At 39.7% G+C, this 18,674-nt stretch overlaps 1 protein-coding gene across 1 annotated transcript in view; it reads left to right on the forward strand.

The window, feature by feature from the left end:
• Nucleotides 1-18,674, forward strand: part of LOC124556669 (spectrin beta chain, non-erythrocytic 1) — a 309,565-nt gene that overhangs the window by 230,152 nt on the left and 60,739 nt on the right. Inside the window, exons 45-51 of the mRNA XM_047130637.1 lie at nt 7,901-8,146; nt 9,317-9,580; nt 10,973-11,257; nt 11,433-11,689; nt 11,800-11,986; nt 16,575-16,775; nt 16,863-17,093. Coding sequence (XP_046986593.1) covers nt 7,901-8,146; nt 9,317-9,580; nt 10,973-11,257; nt 11,433-11,689; nt 11,800-11,986; nt 16,575-16,775; nt 16,863-17,093 — 1,671 coding nt within the window. The remainder of the gene's footprint in view (nt 1-7,900; nt 8,147-9,316; nt 9,581-10,972; nt 11,258-11,432; nt 11,690-11,799; nt 11,987-16,574; nt 16,776-16,862; nt 17,094-18,674) is intronic.

Consider the following 18,674-nt stretch of genomic DNA (forward strand, 5'->3'; position numbering starts at 1 on the left):
GTGTGGCAACAATTCATACCTTAGTTCCTGTAATTTTGCCATGATGATGGCATGTGTGCGGATGCGCATTGTCTTGATGGCGGCACCCATCTTGCAGATAATTTTTTTCATTTGTAGTTCTTCAGTTAAAATGTGATATACCCTTTCAGATGACATCTGGCAACCATGAGCAATTTCACACATTTTCAATCAGTGATCCTCCATGACCATTTTGTGCACTTTTGCAATGATTTCTGGAATAGTGACACATCTTGGCCGACCTCTGCGCAGGTCATCATCTAAGCACTCTTGACCAAATTTAAATTCATTTGTCTACTTGGCAACAGTTGAATATGAAGAAGCAGAGTCCCCCAGTGTATTCTGGAAATCGGCATGAATGTCCTTTGCTTTCATACCTTTCTTTAAGAAGTACATAATCACTGCTCAAATCTCAGTTTTTTCCATCATCGCAAATCACTACCCGGGAACAACAACATCATCACTACAGCTCTCTTCCAAGAGCACTGACGTGGCACGTGTTTACTGGCAACAGTCCAATGAATATCAAATCAGTTTATCATCTTCTGCTCTGACCCCATGAGGATTGAAACCACAATAGGCTCTATAATGTGCTACTTTAAGTAGATTATCTCAAAATCCAAAGCTAGGAAATCTAAACAAAGAATAGTATCGTAATTGCTGCCTACTCGAGGAGGTACTTTCATCCAGAACTGGGAGTTGTGATGGCCTGACCCCACTGAGCTTACAACATTTCCTCCTACTGTGCTTATGGCAACATTTCCTCCTACTCTGCTTAAAGTACAGAAAGGCAGACCCATACTACCAGACCTAAAGAACCAGTGACTAACAACTGACACTTGTGCACCCTGTTTCGAATAAACATTTCCCTTTCTACTCCACTATTATATTGGTTACATAAAAGTTTGTAAGTGACATTGCACACTGCTGACCAGTGGCTGTGTTTACCAGAAGCACTGCCCAGTGGTTCCAGCACTTAAGCATTTGTTTCATACATGCATGTTGCTGTGTGGTCTAGCACATGTCAGCCTTTGCTGTTCTCTACATTCTCTCTCTTGGTAGCCATTTGGGCGTAATTCTCACACAGTGGCACATTGCAATCCTGACCTGTAAGACCTGGCCAGCAACAGTGGTAGCATGTCATTTTGGATTTGAACACATTTCTTGACTCTCGTGACTGCATGTCCTACCTCACCCACTTCTGTGCTCTGTGCTCTCTGATAAGCTGTGTCCACACTGGCTGTGCCACACACAAACATGTGGTGCAGAGCAGTGTGGACCAGCACAGAGCAGCACAGAATGAAGCAGGGTCTTTTTAGGTGTGCCGCAATGTTCCAGTGTGTATGCATGCACGTCTGCGCATCAATAACAATGGAAAATGAGAAACACTATCCAGCTGCAGCTGCACATCAATGAACCATTCCCTTTGATGCACCAAAACTGCATAGAACTTGTTTGTTTTTGTGCAGAGAGGCACAGTTTGATGTCCACGCCAGACATGCCACACTGCACGAAACCTCTTTTTGTTTGTTTTGTGCAGCACAGTGTGGTGCGGCTGGTGTGGCTGCAGCTATATGGTGTACATTTTCTTATTGTCTTTGTGAACATAGTCCATAAATTCCTTGTGCCCTTTCCCATGCCCTATAGAGATGTTAGTTAAGTAGTTCCCTCTGGAGCTTATTAGTACTTTTGATTGACAGCATTCATGCAGTCTAGCTTCTGTATCGCCAGAAGTTTACATGTGACAGATTCTCATAACGCATTGTAATCTTGCACATTGTCTGTCAATTTTAACCCTACTGGACTCAGGAATTGGTTCACTGACCACTTACCCAAGGTCACTCTAGTGCTCAAATTCTCAAGAAAAACTCAATTTTCATCCTTGGGCCCCCTTCCACCCCCTCCCCCTCCCCTCTCACAAGTCAGTCTGATCAAAGCAGACACAGCAAAGGACAATAGTAGGGCAGATAGATGAAGTGGTGATGGGGATTCCACTCTTCTGGATGTCCTCAACTTGTTCTGTTCGTGAGTCAAAATAGTCATCTTCGCACAACTGTGCAACCTGATTCAGAATATGATGAAGCATCTCTTATGTGGTAAATTTCTCACCCAACTACATCTAGTAACTACCGGTTATTAAGGATACAGAGAGGGAAAGCACTGGTTGCAAGTACTGGCAACACTCACCCACCAATACACTATGATCCACACTGCTGGCATTGATTGGACAGCAATATTGCACAAGCTGGAGTCATGTTTCTTCACACCAGTCAAACCAGTGAGGTAGCGGTAAAGTGGAGAAAACTGCCCAGAGCAGTCCACTCAAAGCCAATCATCACCAGCTGTACTGCTGTGTTGTCAGGATGTCATAATATCAGGTGGTTGGTACAGGGTCTTACATCAGGGGTTCCTTGGCAGAGGCAGCCACTGCAAATTGTAAATGCATGGCGGCAGCATTGGCAGTGATGATGTTTGTAGCTGTGGTTTAGCTAATTAGTGTTAGGTTTGATGACTGACTCCCGTGAATAGTCAGTGTGGGAGAAACGTGTCAGGACTGTTGGTCGGTGTTTCTTTGGGGCAATTGCAGCAGGGATGTGAGTAAAGTAACAGTTGAGGCTCTCCCATGGAGTTGTAGATTATGAAGTCTTCAGTGAATATCTGTGGGGGAATGGCAGCCTGTTCTTCCTCAAGGGATGAAAACAGAGAAGGTATTGATGTAGGGGTCTTAAATGAAGTTGATGTTCAAACGTATTCCAAACGTGTTCCATTAGATTCAGATAGGGACTCTAGGCAAGCCAGTCCATTGCAGGAATGTTATTTTCCACTAGTACTGCCTCACAGATAGTGCATTATGGCAGTGCCTGATCATTCTGATACGAACAATTGTCATCTCTGAACTGTTTCCAGTCGTCCACTGTCCAGTAGTCTCTCTCTTTACACCATTTCTAATGTCACTTACCATTGACTACAGAAATGTGTGGCTTATGAGGAGGTGCTTACTATTTTACCTCAGTCTCTTAACTCCCTATGCACATTCATTGTGGTATATGATCTGCTAGTAGCTCTGTGGAGGTCATGAGTGATAACATCTGCTGATTTAACACAATTTTTTTTTTTTTACAACCACCCTCCACAGTGCTCAACGGTCCCTGTCCACCAATACATGAGGTCTTCCTGGTCTTTGTTTAGTTGTGGTCGTTGTTCTGCATTTACACTTCAGTCACATCACCAACAGTCAACATGGACAGTTTTAGATGGGCTGAAATAACCATGATAGATTTGTGATTCAGGTAACATCCAATGAGTAGTCCACATTTGAAGTAGCTGAGCTCTTGTGGCCAACTCATTCTGCTGTAACTGCTTCTCTGCTAGCAACACAATGTTCCCTACTTCATTTTATACTGGTGGGTCCACATCTTGTGCAGCTAGTGGTCAATTCCACATTACACAGAGGTGTCCAGATACTTTTCATTGGGTAGTGTATGTGGAAAGAGATGCTACTGTAAAATTAAATGTATTCAATAAGACCAAAACAAGTCAATTTTTGAAATTATTTGCATTCTACAAAAATTACTGTTATATTTTAAGAAATGGCAGTTAAGTCCAGAAATGAGTGTATCATGCAGAAATTAATAAAGCAGATAATAAGATTAAGAGCATGGGTTACAGTGAAACAAGTGACAGGACAACTAGTGAGTGTGGAAGATACAGTAACAGGTAAACTAAATGACAATGTTGTGACTGATATTTTGCAAGTTGTGAATATTTTTTTGCAGTGACTTTCTAAATGTAGCATCAAAAATAGGATTAAATGGTTCATTTTTACACAAAACTTTTAGCAGTTAGGAGTAGCACCAGTGTCCTTCACTGAAATTAATCAAATTAGAAAAGTTCTAAGAATCAGTAGCTCCTGTGGTGGTGATGAAATTTGAAACAGAATCCTGAAGAGTTGTTCTAACTTGTAAGTACTCGTAATATCCTTAAGTGACCTGTGTAATGCAACACTCAGAAATGGAATTTTTATGAGTAGCCATACCATTGTTAAATCTCTTAATAAGAAAGATGACAAGAAAACTTTAATTATTATTGTTGTCCAGTTCCCTTATTGATGTCCGTTTTTTCAAGATATTCAAAAAATTAATGTACTCAATAGTAGTCTCACATTTGAGTAGAAACAATTTAGTAAGCATGTCACAGTTTAAATTCCAGAAGGGTTGCTCAACTGAGATTGTTATTGATTTATTCATTCACTCACCAAGTGTTACAAGCCTTAAATAATAAAATATCACCAGTCGTTATTTTTGTGAACTTTACAAGTTGTCTGGTTGTGTAGATCATGTTACTCTCATAGAAAAACTTGGCTTTACAAACAACTGATTTGAATCATAACGAATGAACACAACACAAAAAGCTTTGCTGTATAATCCAAACAATGTTGGAAGGAGGAAAAGTTTAGTTACTGCAGGAAAATCAAAGCCTTCCTATTGCTGATATATGTGAATGACCTTCCATTTAGCATTAATCATACAGAATTTGTTCTTTCTTCAGACAATACTAGTGTTGTAATAAATCTCATTAAAAAGACCTACACACAAGAAATTTTTAATGATATTTTCAAAGGGTGATTAAATGGTTTTCTGAAAATGGACTCACCCTAAAATTTGAGAAAATATGCACCATATTTAGTTCTATATGACAAATAGTCACATTGACAATTAATACTGCACATGAACATTAGTCAGGAAATGTGGTAGCATAGTCCATATTTTTGGTGTGCTTATTGATGAAAACTGAAATAAGCCTATTACTGAACTGTTCAAACATTTCAGTTCACATACTTTTGTTTTTTGTATAACTGTTGATGTTGGAATCAGACAAATGAGCCTGCTAGTGTATTTTGCATATTTCCATTCAATAATGTTTTATGGAATAATTTTCTGGGGTATTTCCTCATTTAGAAAGAAAATATTGATTGCACAAAAGCTGGCTGTAAGAATAGTATTTGGTATTCATCCAGTCACCTTTTAGTTACCTCATCAAGGTATTTGCTGATGGAATTTGTCATAAGTAATCCATCACAGTTTGAGAAGAATGGTGGTTTCCATACCTACAACACTAGAAACTAAGAGTGACTTTTATTACACCTTCATTAAAGTTATAACTGGGTCAAAAAGGATTCCATTATGTAGCAACAAAATGTTTGGATCATTTGCTGAAGAACATAAAATTTCTGACAGCTAGCAAAGCAAAATTTAAATCTAAACTAAAATCTTTTCTTCTTTACAACTTCTTCAGGTCTGAAGACCGATTTTATCTAAAAGGTGGTAGTGTGTTAAAAAGCTTTATAGTGTAGTTGCATGAGTAGGACTGTAAAAAAAAAAAAAAAAAAGTAAATAAATAAATATTTGTTGATGTTAAAGATAATCGTGTTTACATATATTATAAACTAACACATTCCACATCACTTCAATTAAGTAGCTAACTACTTACTAACAATGAGAACTTTAATGCATTTATTATGGGATTACTTCCAATACAGTTCACATCAAAGACAAGTTTAACAGTGGTCAAAGCCTAGAAACCAAGGTGTCCATAGTGTGCAGTACTTCAAACCAACCAAGTGCTCACTCCAAAGTGAACATATTAAACCATCCACTGAGTAATTCTATGTCTTGGCAGTAGCTCTTACTCATCTAAACTTTGGCTAAGCCCAGCTCTGCTGCACAGACCACAATCAATTTTTGTAAACCCACGATGCAAGCATCAAATCAAATTGCCAAATCCACAAAATGAATTTTTAAGTTCAACTGCATGTGAAATTACAACAGCTGCTGGATGCACTAAAATGGACACAACTCACACTTGATAGCTGAGCAGCTGAAATGCCATGGAGAATGATGTAGACATTGCATTGAATGGACCACAGCATTAGATACTGGTCCACACATCCAACTCTTATAATCTTTTTGTGACCTGTTATTCATTTATATTGACAGAATTGCTTTGGAGTGTTGATTAAGAAGGTCTTAATACAAATTTGTTTAGCTAATATTAAGGAAAAACTAATAAAGCAGTGGAAAATTCAGGATGGAATGTAACAATACTAGTTGCTACTCACCATATAGTGCAGATGCTGAGTTGCAGATAGGCACAGCGAAAATATTCTCACAAAATAACTTCAGCCAGCAAGGCCTTTGTCAAAAATACACACACACACACACACACACACACACACACACACACACACACACACACTTTTGTGCCTATCTGTGACTCAGCATCTCTGCTATATAGTGAGTAGCAACTGTCCTTTTATATTGGAAAAACTAATAAGCTACATTGCCATTTTTATAACTAAGTAGATTTTACCTAAAATATGCAATTCATCTTCAAGGGGAACAGTTTCCTATTTCACTGGTGTAGTTATTTTTATTTAATACTAATCAAATTCAAATGATAGCCAATTAACTGATACATTAATTAATTACTGGTAAAAATATAAATAAATAAATTAAAATCACTATCCTAAATACACTGAGGTATAGCGTGTTTCTAAATGTTCACAAGCACTAGCTTCGTAACTGTTAAGTGTGACTGTATTGTATTCAACAATAATTCATTTTTAATTAATGTATATAAAATGCATCATGTAAATGCCTAGATGTGCCTTGCCGAGCTCTTTAATTTGGTGTGTCCATCATTTTTATAGCTTAAACTTATGAGCTCTAATGAATTTTATTTTAAACAACCATTACATAAAGCATTTCTGAACTATGGTGTTAAACTTAGACATACAGATTTGTTGAGAGTCTCATCACATTCAATGCACATGACTCTTTCTGCTAGTGCATCTCATTTCCCTGAACTTCACTTGGAAGCCATGGTACAAAAACACATGGAGCCAGCTGTGTGCTGTGAGTTAAATCCACAACATGAAATTACTTCTGTTAGTAGCTATTTTCGACAAGCCATACAGTGCCTATCTGCCATGTGTGAACCTCTGCTCAGCTTGGCACTGACAGTAGGTAGCAGCCATGCATCTAATACTTCATCTTGCAATCCCTCCAGTCAGTTCTCCATACAAGTGGTAACCATGGAAAAGTAATTAGCACCATAAATTTATACATCATACCAGAATTGCAACTGGTAGAAAACTGTTTTCCATAGTAAACAAATGTAACATTTTGGGAATGGACTAGGTCAGTATGTGCAACATTATTATTGAGAAACAAATATTACTTATTTAATATGACACTAAGAAAACATCTTTGTTTATGTCAGCGTGACTATTCGATTTACAGTTTTTTCCACATCTTATGGGGGGATGTTTGTCCTTCTATATTTCATCTTAATCATTTTAAGAAAAAATTCAATCAGTGATTAAACAAACAATTAGTTAAATCTGAAAGCAATATGACTTAGTCTCACTAAGGTTGAAACTTTTAGACCTCACTTTTCAATACATTGACATTCATGGTTGTAGTGCAACAGAGATATCACTATTTGTTGCTTTGATATTTATGGATAATAAACACTCAAAGAATTTTACACTTACTGCCACAGCAGCTCACATCCTCCTTCCTGGATCTTCACCATACAACCAGCAGTGCTGTATGGTGCCATCGCCCTTGCCAGCCTAACAAAGGCCTCTAACAAAGAAACAGTGGTTCAACCATTAATGACAGTAATAGGATATCTGGTGAATCTGCTAGCCGCTATGCATGTAGTTGAGTTGACACTAAGGAATTTGTCCACAAGATAAAATACACACATGTAACTGTTACTCTACTCAAATGTATACTGTGAGAGTCGTTGCTTTTGTTTTCTTGAGTTGATAGTCATCCATTTAAATGACACTGATCACATTTTATTAACTTTGCAGGCAGAAATAGATGGCCGCCAAGAAACATTCCGTGCTTTGAAAGAGAGTGGCATAGCATTGGGAGCAGATGTTGAGAATAGTTTAGCACACCTGGAAGAATTACGTCGGACTCTTGGAGCTGCTTGGGATGACAGACGTCAGAAACTGAACCAGGCACTTGAACTGCAGCAGTTCCGTGCTCAGGCTGATCAAGTGGACAGCTGGTTGGCCACGAAAGAGGCATTCCTAAACAATGACGACTTGGGGGTAAGAAAGTAGTATGTAATGAATTGAACATTTGAGAATTGTTATAAATTATGTAAAGATGTGGACTATGATAGGAATAAAGATGTGTCATTCATGAGTTCAAGGCATGAATAAACATGACACTGGATGGAGGTTGCAGGCTACAAAATAATTTGTTATAATTTTTGTGAAGATAATAGGTGGCAATACTACATGGACCGGCTGTGGTTTGTTTTGAAGCTCTGAGTACGTTCTTCCTCCGTGTCTCTCTTTGTAGGGCCATGTTACTTGACAGTCTTCTGTAAATTTTCTGCTTGACCCCATTCATTCCCTTTTGTTTGTATATATAATAAATTTTGAGTCATTACTTATACTGTTGCCTTGCTGATACAAAAATACAGGTATGCAGTTTGTCACATTACAGTTATGCTCTACAAACATAAATTACTTTTAAATTAATCATAAGGTATTTGTGATATAAACTGATTAAATATAAAATGAGTGTTAGTAGTAGACATCAGTCTTGTGTAATATTTGAAAATCGTAGCAACAAAGAATTGAAAGTATCTTAGAAAATGTAAAGCAAACTGGAAGTTGGCTTTTAGACAGGAAAAAAAATTATAGATGTCATCACAGCAATATAGCTAAGACAAACATCTGGTAGTATTTCCAATAAAGAAAATAAAGTGTGATGTTTAATGAGTTGTGAATAATATATGTCAGTGGGAAGTGGGCAACCATCTAAACATTCTGTCCTTATCTTTACCAGCAAGTTGAAACTAATTCAAAGTACTCTGGATGGACTCCAGAATTATGCAGAATTAAGCAGCTGAGCACTCATACACTTTGTATTATATCTATCCATAACATTAGGTTACACTCATGTTCGTAAGTCACACTTGATACAGCCTATTGGTTGTTATATTTGTTAGTGTTACATGTAACTTACATTATAGGTTGAACTATGAACATATAAGGGAAAAAGTGAAATGCATTTTTACAGTAGACTGTATTAGTTCTAACAAGACAGAATTATTATTCGATTATTGGTCCATCCAGTGGCTCAGGAAATGTGAAAATTCTTTAATGCCTAGAAACTTTTTATTTTCTGTATTTATTTATTTTTATTCTATATAACAAGGGGAATCCCAGTTTCCTTTTTGTGTGTATATAAACAATGTTCTCTTCCAGGATTCTCTGACCAGTGTAGAAGCTCTGTTGCGAAAACACGAAGCATTTGAAAAGACGCTAGCAGCACAAGCAGGCCGTGTTGAAGAACTAGAGCGGTTTGCACATGAACTAGTTGCTGAACACCACTATGATAGTGCAGGTGTTTCGCAACGTCTCGGCGCTGTGTGTACACGCTGGAATCGACTCAGGGAAAGCGCTGCAAACAGGCGATGCAGACTCCAGGAATCTCGACAACTGCAACAGTTTCTTCGCAATATGTATGAGGTAATATTAATAAATTCAGCATCTGAGTTGTTTCTGTTTAAATTTCCTTTCTATTCCTTTCATATTTACTTCTTGATGTTCATACAACATTGGAAAATTCTATGTGGAATACAAACAATGGGTAACAGAAGGTAATCACTCAGGAGCAGAGGATGGATACATAAATAGTGACTGATACATATGAAGGAAATGGTGGAAATCAGAGGGACAAAATCAGGGGAGTGAGGTGATGGATCCAAAAATTCATAATTTCAATCACTATGGCTATCCTGTTATTGAAGAACCTCTCATTGTTTTGATAAAATGTGTATCCTTTTGTAGTCTTAGGCCCATTCCTCTGTATTTTATATTTCAATTAGTACAGAAGACTTTTGAAGTTTTCACTAGTTGTTTTGGTCTTCAAAATGTTGTCAGTAAGGTACTATTTGCGATCCAAAAATCGTTGACCATAATCATTCCATCTGGTGAAGTGGACTTCATCTTTGTTGGTTCAGGGCCACTGCCATGATTGCAGTATCATTTATATTGTGAAGTGATGAACACATCTCTATAACAGTAACAAACTGGCAAAAAGTGTCATTTACATTCTTTGTAAAATGCTTCAAATATTGCTCAGAACTCCCATTTTAATTTTTTCTATTGGGTAACATCAACAGTTGTGATGAACATGTTGCCCCAACATTTCTCGCAATTAATTGTCAATGCAAGGTGTACTGTACTATTTCTTACAATATGCCTTTTAGTGTTATCTGTTTTGTTCACCATTACTCACTTATCACCCAACCGGGCAGTTTCTCAATGTTTTCATATGTGATTATTGTTTTGTGATATCCTTCAGCTGGATTACATTCAAGAGAAGTTTGGATTCATTTGTCCATATTTAAAACATTGAAAATGAAGGAAATTTTAAATGAATTTGTGATAGTAAACCACTCAAAACATAAAATTTTATGATGGCGTGAAATTGAAGCCAATTCATTTGAACTTAATGCTGGCAATATGACCACTTAAAAGAGCAATATATATAAAACTTGAAATGCACTAATTGTTGTAGTCAGAGCAATTGCAGTATTCATGTTTTAAATCTTCCGTTTGACAAAGGGTCACTATATCTCTGTAAAATAATGACTTTAACATTTTGTTATGTCTGGTGCATAGTCTATGCATTCTTTGAATAGTTTGTTAGGACACTAACTACCAAATGATCAGGACTACATGGTAATTATTGCTTTAACCTTTTATTGCATTATAACACAGACAACAATCGAGCAAATTTTCTTAACACTTTATTTATCTGATCTTATACCATAACTGAGACAGATACTGACAGTGCTTTTAATGTGTTGGATCCAGACAAATTTTCCATAGTATTTTTTTCACCTTCTTTCTCAGGTGGAAGGGTGGATCCATCAGAAAATGCAAACAGCTAGTGATGAAAACTACCGTGATCAGTCAAATCTTCAGAGCAAGATACAGAAACATGCAGCCTTTGAGTCTGAGCTCTCTGCAAATCGTGGTCGTGTAGCTGCTGTGTCTGACGAAGGAGAGACACTAATTGGTGCAGGGCACTTTGCAAGCATGGAGATTAGAACCAGACTTGATGAGTTAGATACTGCATGGAGGCAGCTGCAAGAAAAGTCACACCTCAAGAGGGAGAGACTGAATGATGCCTACCAGGTAATCTTCAAAAATTTCAAGTCTGATTACAAACTGCGTGACAGTTGGATCTTAGTCATGTATTGTTATTGTAATAAGTTGAAAAAATATCAAAAGGTAATTCCTTTTACCTTCATTTCCACTTTCCTCATATTTATACTAGCGCATTTTTAGAATACTTCTTTCTCTTTTACAGGCTTTATTGTTTGGCCGCACTTTAGATGAATTAGACACTTGGATGGATGAAGTTGAATTGCAGCTACAATCAGAGGACCATGGAAGAGACTTGGCAAGTGTCACTCATCTATTAAAGAGACATTCACTGTTGGAAAATGATGTGCATAGCCATGCTGAGACAGTGGAACAAGTGAAGGATCAGGCTGCTGCTTTTAAACGCTCCAACCATTTCATGTGTGATGAAATCCAAGAACATGCAACTGCTGTTATTAAGAGGTAAATTTTGCAAATTATTTGTTATAATATATTGGGGGCTATTATTCAGGTTTTGCTTTTGTTCTTATTTGTGACAATGAAAATTAACAAGGAAATATCATGATGTCTAGGTATCATTCCCTTCAAGAGCCAATGCAAATAAGGAGAGAGAACTTGGAAGATGCGTTACTCCTGCAGCAATTCCTAAGAGATACAGAAGATGAACTGCAATGGATAGCAGAAAAAGAGCCATTGGCTGCATCTACAGATTTGGGAAACAGTCTGATAGCAGTTCAAAGCCTTCAGAAAAAGCATCAGGTGAGACATTTGCAGTACTTAGGACTGATATGAAAGTTTTTTATTTTCTGCAAGTGCACTTACATAAAAGTGACCTTTATATTCATTTTAATCAATGTTTCTGATGGCCTTTGCAATCTATTGAGACTCATATCAAACACCAGTTACGGATATTTGGCACAATTAAAGATAGCAACAGGGAAGATATGGCTCTACCTGAACAAGTTTTTGATTAGGCTAGTCCTCTGTTGGTTCTTCATTATCTTTAAAATGGTTATGGTTATATGAATTTGGTATAAAACGCCTGTTGTGCTTTTTTACTGTTGTAATGCAAAGTAATTTTGAAATGCAGTCCTAGAATTTGAAAATAAAGTAAAATCCTTCTTTTCTTTAATTACAATGGCTTGGAACATTCTCTTAGTGTGTTCTTAGATTCTGGAGCACTACCAAATGCAGAATACAAAGTATTTGCACCCAGATGACAAAATTCATGGGATACCTCCTATATTGTGTTGGACCACCTTTTTCCCAGTGTAGTGCAGCAGCTCGATGTGGCATGGACTCAAAAACTCATTGCAAGTCCCCTGTAGAAATATTGAGCCATGCTACCTCTACAGCTGTCCATTACTGCGAAAGTGTTGCTTGTGCAGGATGTTTTGCACAAACTGATCTCTTGGTTATGTCCATAAATGTTCAGTGGGGTTCATTTTGGGCAATTTGGGTAGCCAAATCATTCACTTGAATTGTCAAACACAGCCCACACCTTTAGGGAGCCACCTTCAGCTTGCTCAGTGCCTTGTTGAGAACATGCATCCATGGCATCATGGGCTTTGCACCACACGTGAGCCCTACCATCAGCTCTTACCAACTGAAATCAGGCCTCATGTGACCAGGCCACAGTTTTCCAGTCATATAGGATTCATCTGATATATTTACGAGCCTAGGAGAGGCACTGCAGGCAGTGTCATGTTGTTAGCAAAGCCACACGGTTGTCTGCTGCTTATTTCACACTGTGTCGCCTGTTTGTTGACACTGATGGCTTTACGCAAACACCACTGCTCTCCGTCGTTAAGTGAAGGTCTCAACCACTGTGTTGTCCATGGCTAGAGGTAATGCCTGAAATTTGATGTTCTTTGCACACTCTTGACAGTGTGAAGCAGCCGGCTACGGTGGCAGAGCGTTTCTAGGTGCTTCAGCCCGGAACCACGCGACTGCTATGCTCGCAGGTTTGAATCCTGCCTCAGGCATGGATGTGTGTGCTGTCCTTAGGTTAGTTAGGTTTAAGTAGTTCTAAGTTCTAGGGGACTGATGACCTCAGTAGTTAAGTCCCATAGTGCTCAGAGCCATTTGAACCAACAGTGTGGAGCTCAGAATATTGAATTTCCTAACAATGTCCAAAATTAAGTGACCCATGCATCTAGCTTCAACTACCATTTCGCATTCAGAACCTGTTACTTCCCATTGTGCTGCCATAATCACATCAGAAACATTTTCACATGATTCACCCAAGTACAAATGACAACTTCAACAATGGACTGCCCTTTTATACAACACTGACAGAGAAAGTTGTGCGAATCCCTTATTTTCCGAAAACTAATGTAATTTATTCTGAAAAACTGTATGCAAAGTTGTATACATCAAGTAATCTCTAAAACCACATAGCATAAACTCTGTGACATGCCTCCTTGAGGAGGTTATTGAGGAGCCATTCATAGGCAGACATGACTACTTTCAGGATCACAATAAAATGACCACAGATGAATTTTAACTGTGTAGAAGAGAGGAAACTCATACAGGACCATATCTGAGATATTAAGACAATTTTGTAGTTTCTAGATTTTGAACCCTCCAGGAAATGTTTGTTATTTGCCTGGCCTGTGACCAGACATATCATATGACTTGAACATGAGTCGATACAGGTAATAGACTGAGTTCTACCTTAAAGAGAGTTACCATTAAGTCTTAACTAATTAGGCCAACACAATATCCTTGGTATGGAGGAGAAGTATTGGCACGTGTTAATTACATTGGCTTGAAATACTTATTCACTCACAAACACAGATAAACATACACTCCTGGAAATTGAAATAAGAACACCATGAATTCATTGTCCCAGGAAGGGGAAACTTTATTGACACATTCCTGGGGTCAGATACATCACATGATCACACTGACAGAACCACAGGCACATAGACACAGGCAATAGAGCATGCACAATGTCGGCACTAGTACAGTGTATATCCACCTTTCGCAGCAATGCAGGCTGCTATTCTCCCATGGAGACAATCGTAGAGATGCTGGATGTAGTCCTGTGGAACGGCTTGGCATGCCATTTCCACCTGGCGCTTCAGTTGGACCAGTGTTCGTGCTGGACGTGCAGACCGCGTGAGACGACGCTTCATCCAGTCCCAAACATGCTCAATGGGGGACAGATCCGGAGATCTTGCTGGCCAGGGTAGTTGACTTACACCTTCTAGAGCACGTTGGGTGGCACGGGATACATGCGGACGTGCATTGTCCTGTTGGAACAGCAAGTTCCCTTGCCGGTCTAGGAATGGTAGAACGATGGGTTCGATGACGGTTTGGATGTACCGTGCACTATTCAGTGTCCCCTCGACGATCACCAGTGGTGTACGGCCAGTGTAGGAGATCGCTCCCCACACCATGATGCCGGGTGTTGGCCCTGTGTGCCTCGGTCATATGCAGTCCTGATTGTGGCGCTCACCTGCACGGCGCCAAACACGCATACGACCATCATTGGCACCAAGGCAGAAGCGACTCTCATCGCCGAAGACGACACGTCTCCATTCGTCCCTCCATTCATGCCTGTCGCGACACCACTGGAGGCAGGCTGCACGATGTTGGGGCGTGAGCGGAAGACGGCCTAACGGTGTGCGGGACCGTAGCCCAGCTTCATGGAGACGGTTGCGAATGGTCCTTGCCGATACCCCAGGAGCAACAGTGTCCCTAATTTGCTGGGAAGTGGCGGTGCGGTCCCCTACGGCACTGCGTAGGATCCTACGGTCTTGGCGTGCATCCGTGCGTCGCTGCGGTCCGGTCCCAGGTCGACGGGCATGTGCACCTTCCGCCGACCACTGGCGACAACATCGATGTACTGTGGAGACCTCACGCCCCACGTGTTGAGCAATTCGGCGGTACGTCCACCCGGCCTCCCGCATGCCCACTATATGCCCTCGCTCAAAGTCCGTCAACTGCACATACGGTTCACGTCCACGCTGTCGCGGCATGCTACCAGTGTTAAAGACTGCGATGGAGCTCTGTATGCCACGGCAAACTGGCTGACACTGACGGCGGCGGTGCACAAATGCTGCGCAGCTAGCGCCATTCGACGGCCAACAGCGCGGTTCCTGGTGTGTCCGCTGTGCCGTGCGTGTGATCATTGCTTGTACAGCCCTCTCGCAGTGTCCGGAGCAAGTATGGTGGGTCTGACACACCGGTGTCAATGTGTTCTTTTTTCCATTTCCAGAAGTGTATTTAAAATCACATTTGAATATTCATATTTAAACTCCATGGATGGCAGCATCATAGTTACACTTTTAATTATATTGGCAGCATTATGTAGTGTTAACCCAATTGGAGTATGGAGAATCAGGTGTGGACTTGTCAGGGTGGCTGTTTCAACCTTCTCATCCTGAATGTGCCCTTTCACTAGTTGGGACTCTTGTACAGAGTACAGCCATACTCCAGACCCACGTCCAGCAGGCAGGGGGTGGGGGCTGAAGTTTGCTGCACTGAACTCTCGTTCCTTGGCTGTATGCTATCTGCTGTCAGGATCCTGACCCGATCTTTAGGCAGCATAGTGTGGCAAAGAGCGGAGCATTCTTTCTTGGCAGGCAGTGTAATCCAATACATGAACTGGAATCCAGCTGGCGGTGTCTGGTGACAGAAGTCGCTAAATGGTCAATGGCCAATACCATTCTTTTTTAACACTCAGCTCTATTTGTGTTAGGTGCAGAAATGTATGGCAAGTTATTCAATTGGACGATGCTGACTGATGTTGATGGCTGCACCAGCTTATGGGTATTGAGGGACAATGCTGCTCTAAACCACATGACAGTGGCCTGCTTCACAATGGTCACAGATTCATTGCCCTTCAGTGGCAGGGTGCATATGTGTATGCACCCTGACGTAGTGTTCATGTATCCACACTGCCTGCCACAGGTGTTACAGACACACTCTCATAATGCTGAAATGGCATACCGGATTTTGATAACACACTTGGTTGCTGAATGGTGGCTGTAACAATGCATGGGGGCCAGAGAGGGTGGTTTAATGGTGAAACAGATGCTTGCAACAATCTATGGCTGTTGTGTTGTCATCAGATGTTGACCTGCAAGAGGTGGCTTATGATGATACATAGCATAAACTTCCAACTCTAACTGATATGTTATGAATGGACCCAAAAATTCATGTAAATGTTGAACCCACATAAATTGCCAATCACAAATGCAAGAGGTATACATTTGATTACTGCTGCCAAATGAAGGAAAGTATTTTTACTGTTGTGTGACTGTTAGATGATAGTTTCAATTAAATCTGATCTTGGATAAATAGTTTAGAGTATTTTCATTTGTTTTTGTTTTTATAGGCACTGGAGGCTGAACTTGCAACAAGAGAGCCTGTTGTTGCTAGTCTTTCCAGTAGAGCACAACAAATGATTCGCAGTGGCCACTTTGCCTCAGCAAGAATAGAGAACTGCAGCTCAGAACTTGTTGAACGGTTTGCTCATTTGAGAGATTTGGCAAGTGTGAGAAGACTGAGACTATTGGATGCAGTTGAATCGCAGATGGTATATACTATTGCAGCAATCTGAATAACACTGTAAACCTAGAGAAGGAAAAGTACATTACCTGACATATTGTAACTTTGTTTTCAGTTTTATGCAGAGGCTAATGAGGCAGAAACATGGCTTAGAGAAAAGAAACCCTTTGCAACATCTACAGATTCTGGAAAAGATGAGGATTCAGTGCAGTCGCTGATGAAGAAGCTGGAAGGTCTTGAACGTGATCTTAAGTCATTTGAAAACAATATTATACGTCTTTCTAAATTAGCAAAAGGATTAGTAGAAAGGGGACACTTTGATAGTCAGAATATCAAGGAAAAACAAGTAAGTACTAGTGCCTTAAACCCCTCTTCTCTGGGGAGGGGTAGTTACATGTACGTGTGTGAATATTGCTGAACCTAGACATTTTATTTCAGTAGCCCTAATTGTGTATATTACATTTAATGCTAATTTTTTCCCCATCTTCAGCAAGTACTTCTTTGCATCCTGTTGTACATTTATGTAACTGCATATGAACTGAAGTATTACTGTTGCCATTACATTAAATTTCTGGTTTGTAGGACAATTTCTTATATAGTAATGGGTTTTGTTAAATCCCCATCTGAGCTTCACTATTGATTCTTAAACATGTATAACAGTATTTTTTAGGGTTGTGTCGATCAGTAAAAACGGAACCCATGTAGGATCACTTTGTTCTCTCTCTCTCTCTCTCTCTCTCTCTCTCTCTCTCTCTCTCTCTCTCTCCCCACTTTCAATTGTCTGGTTTTTGAAAATAATGTCCAGAAAGGTACTACATGATAATGGAATACACATAGCTTGATGTCATAGATTATGTACATGATGATACACGAATTATGAGAATTACAAAACCGTAAATGATTTTTTACTTCACTGAATCTGAGAGGTTTTCACACCACACTGAATTCTGAGCCTCTAAATTTCATGTTTTGAAATCGAAGGTTCTGGATATGTTCCTGGGGAATCCTGTCACCCTCCTCACCACCCCAGCTCTCCACAAAATATGTGTGCAAATCTAAGAAGCACTTAAGTTGGTGGTAACCTTAGTGACAAAGTTACCAATCAACCAAATCCTCCAGATATGTTCATAGGAAAATATGGCAGGTGAATTTTCAGGCAGGAAAACAATAGCAATAGTCATACTTTAACAAAAGCTCATGCATTCCTTGTCATGTGTGGCCAGGTATTGTCCCACAGAAATATGACATGTTGAGTTACCTGAAGATAGGCAGTGCCTTGGGCACTGCCCTCAGTATTTAAGAGCCATGATCGTATGTTCTACTTAATGGCAACCCAAATCTTCACATTTGACTTTGTCAACTTTGCTGCTCAACAATGCAAAATGGCTGAATGAGATCACCACAATAGCTTCCATTACACCTGCAGACACCACTGTAAGATAACTGAAGCAAGATTCATATGAAAGCTTTATATTTTGTCACTCAGTGTGTCAGTTTTCTTTTTCTGTCCATTGCAGCCAGAGATGTGTGTAGGTTTCTGGACAATGGAAACTGATGCAATGGCATGAATTCAGTCCATCTCAGAGCAGTGTCAAACCATTGTCATAGACAATCCACAGTCATGCAGTGCTTCACTGTGAAGTTAATGCTGTAGGTGGAATATTACAGTTCTTACAGGTACATAGGCAAGGTGCCTGACATCCTGTGCAGTAGTCACACTCCACGGCCTGTGTGTAACTCTCTAGCACCGACTCAAAAGTGCACAATTGTCCTAGCAGTATGTGTGAACTGAAAAGTAACAGTATGCTCTGGACATCAGTAATTCTCCACAACTGGAATTCCCTCACATTAAGATATTGCATCCTTCGATACTTGCAAAGCATTCTGGCACTTACCTCTGTGTATACGTTTGGACAACTCTTCAGTA

The sequence above is a fragment of the Schistocerca americana genome, chromosome X, assembly GCF_021461395.2.
Source record: "Schistocerca americana isolate TAMUIC-IGC-003095 chromosome X, iqSchAmer2.1, whole genome shotgun sequence".
Classification (NCBI taxonomy): Eukaryota; Metazoa; Arthropoda; class Insecta; order Orthoptera; family Acrididae; genus Schistocerca; species Schistocerca americana.